We start from the raw sequence: 6,705 nt of genomic DNA on the forward strand, positions 1-6,705 counted from the left end.
ACAGAACTGTTGCAAACACCATCAGTAAGGCTTTCAAAGCCAAGCAGTCACACTGACAGGGAAAGTAAAGAGGCTGTTATTGTACCAACTATGAAATGCATGCAGTAGTTATTAGCTGTTCCCAGCAGGCAGCAAACATAAGACCAATATGGTAACAAGATAGTAGAAAATGAGTGTGACTGCAAGATGTGGGCAGAATTAGCAAGGGTCATTTGATTCCTGCACTGCCTCAGCTGGGCAGAAAGCTGTGCTCAGAGGCACTCAGAAACAGGACAAACCCTCCCTTGCCAGTTTCCTACAAAAATTGCATTATAACATACGGAGAAGTTGCTCATTTGATCCAAAACTCATTTGATGCAATCAATACCTTCCAGAGCTGGCTGCAAAGAACAAATTAAGCTGCTTTTAAAATTGGGTATTTGTTCATAGATGTAAACTGACCTGAGCTCATGAAGTTGGATCATTTGCTATGGTGATGATGCCTTTTTTCCAGTTGAGTTTCAAAACAGATCTGACAATTCATTTAAAGGTTTATACTTGAATTTTTACAATCCTAATTCTGAATTAGAGAGCAATTAAACAGAATTCACTCTTGTATTTAACGGCAGCTAACCTATTTTAAAAGAAATAAGGCATTACACAATTACTGGTAAGTTCTTAATTTATGAATCTTGCACGGTGAGGAAAAATAGGTAATAATTTATTTTCCAATAAGGAGGCACTATCAGGAGCTGCTGTATAAATTTCTACTCTATATTCCTTTCACGGGTGACAGGACACTGCACATGGCATGCAGGGCAGCAGCTGGTAAATACAATTTACTGCTAAGTACCACTGTGAACCTGCATCCACTCTGACACATTAACTGTGTCTTCATTTTGCCATGATAGCCATGCTCCCAGGACTTGAGAGAGCCACCCCTTCCATCTGTATTTTCAATATAATCTGTTATCAGATATATCTTCTGAAGTGATGAATAGAGGTCACTTTGCAGCAACCAAATCAGACTGGCAGGCTGCCATCCTGATGAGCTTTAAATAACAAACTTGAAAAACTTTTTCACATATCATTACAATAGCTCCATAGCTCAAAGTGAGCTGAAAATCCATGGACAAACACAGGATTCCCAAAGAACAGGAAGTTGAGAATGTATGTGGCCCATTCTGTACAGTAAAGGCAAGGAGTTGACCACATTTAAAACACAAAATAAGAGAAGCAGTGGCCAAGGAGCAAATTTTATCACTGCATTAGGTCTTTCCCTGAAATAGTAATACTTTGATCCTATTAACGCTCATAACTTCAACTGGAATTCTTAAAATCTGCACAGTACAAAATTATTCAAAAGTTCTTAACCCGTAAATCACATTGACCAAAGACTTCAAGGAGATTGTGGTATTTTTGGAAACAGTCTTGGGAGACCTAAATACATTAATTAAATTTAACAGAAAATGCAGTTAAACCTCCTTGACTGCTTCACACATCTCAATTGTTCTTTGGTGCTCCAATCATCCTATTCAAAGTTTCAAATTTCTGGTAGTCCCACATGTACAATTCCTTTCTCCTTTCCCAGTGGAGCTGTTGAGTGTTGTGTCTCTAGTGTACAGGACATCAGCAGACTAAGAACGCTCAAGAGAAGCACAATCTTCAACTTATTCCACCTTCAAAAAAGAGATGTGTTGTAAGAAATGCACAATGCATCACTACCCTCACTTACCTCCAGTTTTTTCCCTCCTAACACCTCTCCTCTAAAGTGAAGAGACTATGCAAAGTGATGAATTAATTATAAAACCAATGGAGCACATGAAATCAGAGTAATTCAGTGAGATGCAGCAGGTCTGTGCAACTAAACAAACATTTAATAGAATAAGTTATTGATTTTAGCTAAGCTGCAAGAAAAGTGAATGCAACATTAACTGCACCAGAAAAAGACTGATTTTGATATATTTTAGGATAAATTTTTGTAGATTTAGGAAGCCTGCCTGTTATTTAAACACTATGTCCCCTTTTTAAGACTATGATTTGATAATTAAATTCAAATATGTAGAGAGATGCAAAGGTTTACTCATATTTAATGCGGTAACAATGACTTGACTTGGAATCAGGCCAGACAAAGGGAAGCAAGGGCTGGTACATTTTTCAGCAGGAAAGCAGACAGCCATTGGCACAGCAGCCTTCAAAGAGTAAAGAAATGCTAGTACTGCCTGCTGTTCTGCTGTGAATACCAGGAGGGCTCTAAGAGTTTAAAGAAAACAGCACATAAACATTCAGCTTTAAAGATGCATATTAATTATCCTAAACAGCCAACTACTCACAATAATGTCACTATTTTACATTCTTTAACATGGCCTGTAACTAGAAATTTATCCAATACAGAAGACAATGAGCACAAAGTCAAATTCCTCCCAATCATTCCTTCAGTGCACGAGTGATTCAACCACTCCCAATGGATCAGGACAGGGACAGAGACGTTAAGTGAATAGCCCACATGCCCTTAACCTCTCTTCTGAGACTTGGCAACAGCAACTTCAGCCAACACTAATCTCACATCCCAAATGTTACTGGCCTGTAGGACTGAAGAGCCTTAGCCTGGTATCTGGTAGGAAGGGGATATTTCTGTCAGACACAGGAGGCTTTGCACACCCCCACTGCAATGAGCAGATCTGGCTGGAGTTTACTCAGGCTGACCTGGAGGAGCTCCGAGTGTCTCAGTAGGGAGTGGCAGCCACCCAACCACAGAAACACGAACTGCACAGGACTGGGGCTAAACACTAAATTCTGAACACTTCAATGCTGCAGATGCACTGCTGGACTGAGTACACCAATACAGGCCGAGGCCACACCTTTGGGCTGCAGCTCTGAGGTAGCCAGGGCTTGTTCCTGAGCCAGTGACAGGTGACAGCCCCAGGTCAGGGGTGAACCCGCTCTGTTAGCAGAGGATCGGCTGCTCTGGTTCACTGTTGTGCCCTTAGCAGAAAGCAAAGCGACACAGTGACATATTGCATAGGTACAGCATCACATACTGGGGACAGGAACCTGCATTTCCAACTTGCACGACCTGCAGAGTTTAGCAAGGCACTAATCCCTGCTTGGCAGTACTGCCGGGAGCCACTTGGGGAGCACGGACAGAGTGCTGAGTCATAAGTCCAGCCTAACCTGGAGCAAACCTCCAGAAACGCTACCAAAATGTCCCTCAGCCTCTTCCACCTCCCATCTGTGCCGCCTCTCCTGAGCAACACTGCCCCAGCAGCCTCTCAAACACTATAAACCCAGGGAAGTCCTAAAATACGCTATATTTTAACAAAATTTTACTTGCTGACATTAAACAGCCGATCTCTAGTCCTGGTGGGCACATATGGTGAAAACAGATCAGCCTCGGTGGGCAGCCATCCTGTGAGGTGCAGGAGGCATCCTGCAGCACAATTCCACATCCTTGTTCAGGTTTAAATCTAGCAATTCTTAAAGTCAGAGCCCCAAATGTTGTAACAAATTCTTGGCAGATTAATGTCATCTCTTAGATTGAAAAAAAGAAGAAAGAAAGGGAAACATAAATGTAAATGTCACACATACCAACAACATTCTTTTTCACCATTTGTTACCAGTAAATGCTGAGCTGTAAATCTTTAGCTGGATAATTTTTCTGCAAGCCTACAGTGACCAAGAAGTGGTCAGCAAGCCAGTGAAGCTCCTATTTCACATGGCATCAGAGACCAGGGCAAGAAGTGGGCACCTTCAGCCACCTAATGGTGCTCTGCCTCCCACGACTCACAGCTGCATTTCAGCACAGCACACGCTGATGCTATTTTGGAGCTTGTGTGCTCTGCTGTAGGAGATGCGAGGCGGGAGGAAAGACAACCCCTGCTCATGTTCACATGCTGTGAAAAAAAAATTCCAGCATGAAAAACTCCTTTGATTTTTATTTCAAACGAGACACAAGCACAGTATTTTGATACAGAGCACCAAATGAATTTATGAGATTCACTGCAAAACCAAGGGGCTACAAAAGCTTCTATAAAATGGTTTTCAACCCTTAAGAAGTGAAAGTGCAGGCCATGGTTGCAACCCCAAAGTGACTGGGACACATTACAGAAGACATCCTCACTTACTATATTTCTCCTGACATCCTACCTCCCTCTAAATTTTATACTGAAGAGTTACACAGAGCCTTTCAACAGCATCAGAGTGAACAATTTTCTGCTTTTTCTATGTCTGCATTTGGATTCAGCCCTTCACCATTTCCAGTACTAGGTTTACAGACCAATCTCAGTTTCCTACATTGAGTACCATGTCTTTCAGCACACACCATAAGGATGCCTGTACCAATCAGCAGCTCTATGACCTCTGTCAGCCTGGATCTACTTGTACGGGGCCAAGGAACACTCTGGAAATAAATGCAACTATTTACAAAGGCAAAAATATCATTTTAGCCCTATGACCAGGCAGTATGTCACCACAAGAGCAGAATTTACTTCATGAATACTTCAACCTGGTGTTTCCTGAATGAAGGACAGCGGTCAGCACTGCTTGCTAGAAAGGACTGTAAGGCAGAGGTATTGCCAAAGCATATGAATGCTGCCCACAGCATTAAGTCTGTTTGAACATTAATATTTCAGTGTACTTTGAAACTAAGCCATTTAATAGCTGCAGTTAGTCAAGTAGCATTTTATGCTATAAGGAGCACGCGTTGCTGGCTAAAGATCTGGCAACCAAAAGTGCTATGGTTAGTTGATTTGACTTCAATGGCTACTGGTTATTTCGCCCAAAACCTCATCTGAAAGAAAGACAGCCTGACAAATTATCATTACTTCAAGAAAAACCAGAGTCTGCCAAGGTTTATATCTACCTGTGATGAAGAATAGAAAGAAAAACAAACCCTGAACCACAATTACGTCTCATTAGCAAGTCAGCGCCAATTAAGGGCCCACTTTTTGCCCACCTGAGCTTGGATTTGCTTGTTTGCTGAAAGCAATTTTATCCAGAACAAGAGGTGATTTTAATCTAATCATACTTAACACAAAGAACATTAAAAAAACAATAGTTTCCTTCTTAAGCATGTTTGATACTGCTGCCATAACAACTTCAGCTAACAAAGATATATTCATTCCCCCCAGTGTTTATTAACAGGCTGTTTGACAAAACCCACTTCGTATTAATAGTTCAAATATATTTACTAATAAAAACTGGCAAAGACCTCTATATTTAAAAATGTACACAAAAGCTTTTTTTAAAGGAGTATTATTTTTGCCAGAGGCCAATTAACAAGTCCCTATTTTTTTTTTTAAAAGCTTATTTGCCAGATAATCAAGCAAAGCTATAAAACACCTCTGACTCTGGTCGCATAAATAAACTTGCTGATCGCTTATTTGTAATCCCAGAATATTGTATTACAGCTGTGCTGTCAGGCTGCAAGGCAGGAATTTCAGTGCCAGTGGAAGCCCAAACCCATTCAAGACTTTTACTTAAAGGATGGATTTTTGCACAGGCAGCCTATTTGTGACTTATTTAGCCAAACAGCTTGCTAAATTAAAATAATAACAATAAGCAAGAAAAGCCAGGAAGTGCTGCCCAGCACCTGGCCAGAGGCCTCGCGTTTTTGGCCAGAGACATGATTGCAACCCCACAGTGCCTGCTTGGGACACATTACAGAAGAAACCCTTATTCGTTATCTTATTCCCAACATCCTTCCTCCGTCTAGATTCTATATAGAAGACCCACACAGAACACTTAAACGGCTCCATAGCTAGCAATTTCCTGATTTTGTCTTTTGATTAAGCCCTTTATCCGTTCCTAGGGTTTGTGGCACCTGGGCTCCCAGTCCTACCTCACGGACATCGCTGTCCTACATTACAGCACCAGATCTTTCGGCCGGGGCCGCGCACACACCCCCGGCGGGGCCTGGGGAACGCACGCCAGCTCCCACCGCTGCTCCGCGGGGTCCCCCCCTCTCCGCGGCCGCCGCCCCCGGGAAGGTCAGCCGGGCACAGCCCGGTGTTCCCGCTGCCGGCCGGGGAAGGCGGCGGCCGGGACCCCCCCGCGCCGTCCCCGCGGGCCGCCCCCACCCGCGCCGCGGCTGCGGCAGCGCTGAGGGCGGCGCGGGGGGACCCCCGCGGGCCGGGGGCGGCTCCGCGGCGGGCGGGGGGCCCCGGCGGGGCGGCGGGCGCGGCGCTGAAGGACATTTTAGCTGCCGGCGGTGCCCGGCCCCCGGAAAATGGCTGCCGGGAGCGGGCCCCGAGCGCGGCCGCGCCGCCCGCCCGGCGCGGGCAGCGGCGGCGAGGGATGGCGGCGGCCGCCTCGTACCTTTGAATTTGAGCTCGTGCTGCGGTTCGAGGCTGAGGACCTGCTCCGCTTTCGCCATGTTCCTCCTCCTCCTCGGCGGTGGCGGCACCAGGCGGAGAGAGGAAGGGACGGGGAGGGAGGGAGGGGAAGGAAGAGGGGAGGGAGGGAGGAAGGGAGGGAGGAGGGAAGGCGGGCGGTGGGCGCGCCCGGTGGCGGGTTCACTCCTCGGCCGGGTGCCGGTTCGCCTTCCTCCCGGCTGCTTGTTCGCTTGTCGCTCGAGTGCTTTTTCACCCTCGCCCGGGTGGTTGTTCACACTGTCCCGGCGGCTCCGGAGCGGGGACAGGCGCGGCCGGCGGTCGGGCGGCGGCTGGCGGCGCACACGCTGCCGGGCAGGGCGGGCGGGAGGCGGGATGATGCAGCACGGAGGGGCCC

The 6,705-nt window shown here is 46.1% G+C and overlaps 1 protein-coding gene across 1 annotated transcript in view; it reads right to left on the reverse strand.

The window, feature by feature from the left end:
• The window catches only part of VAPB (VAMP associated protein B and C), a 32,971-nt gene extending 26,521 nt beyond the window's left edge, over nucleotides 1-6,450 (reverse strand). The window contains exon 1 of the mRNA XM_059862478.1: nucleotides 6,295-6,450. Coding sequence (XP_059718461.1) covers nucleotides 6,295-6,352 — 58 coding nt within the window. The 5' untranslated portion in view covers nucleotides 6,353-6,450. The remainder of the gene's footprint in view (nucleotides 1-6,294) is intronic.
• Nucleotides 6,451-6,705: the final 255 nt, after the last annotated feature.

The sequence above is a fragment of the Haemorhous mexicanus genome, chromosome 18 (assembly GCF_027477595.1).
Source record: "Haemorhous mexicanus isolate bHaeMex1 chromosome 18, bHaeMex1.pri, whole genome shotgun sequence".
Taxonomy (NCBI): domain Eukaryota; kingdom Metazoa; phylum Chordata; class Aves; order Passeriformes; family Fringillidae; genus Haemorhous; species Haemorhous mexicanus.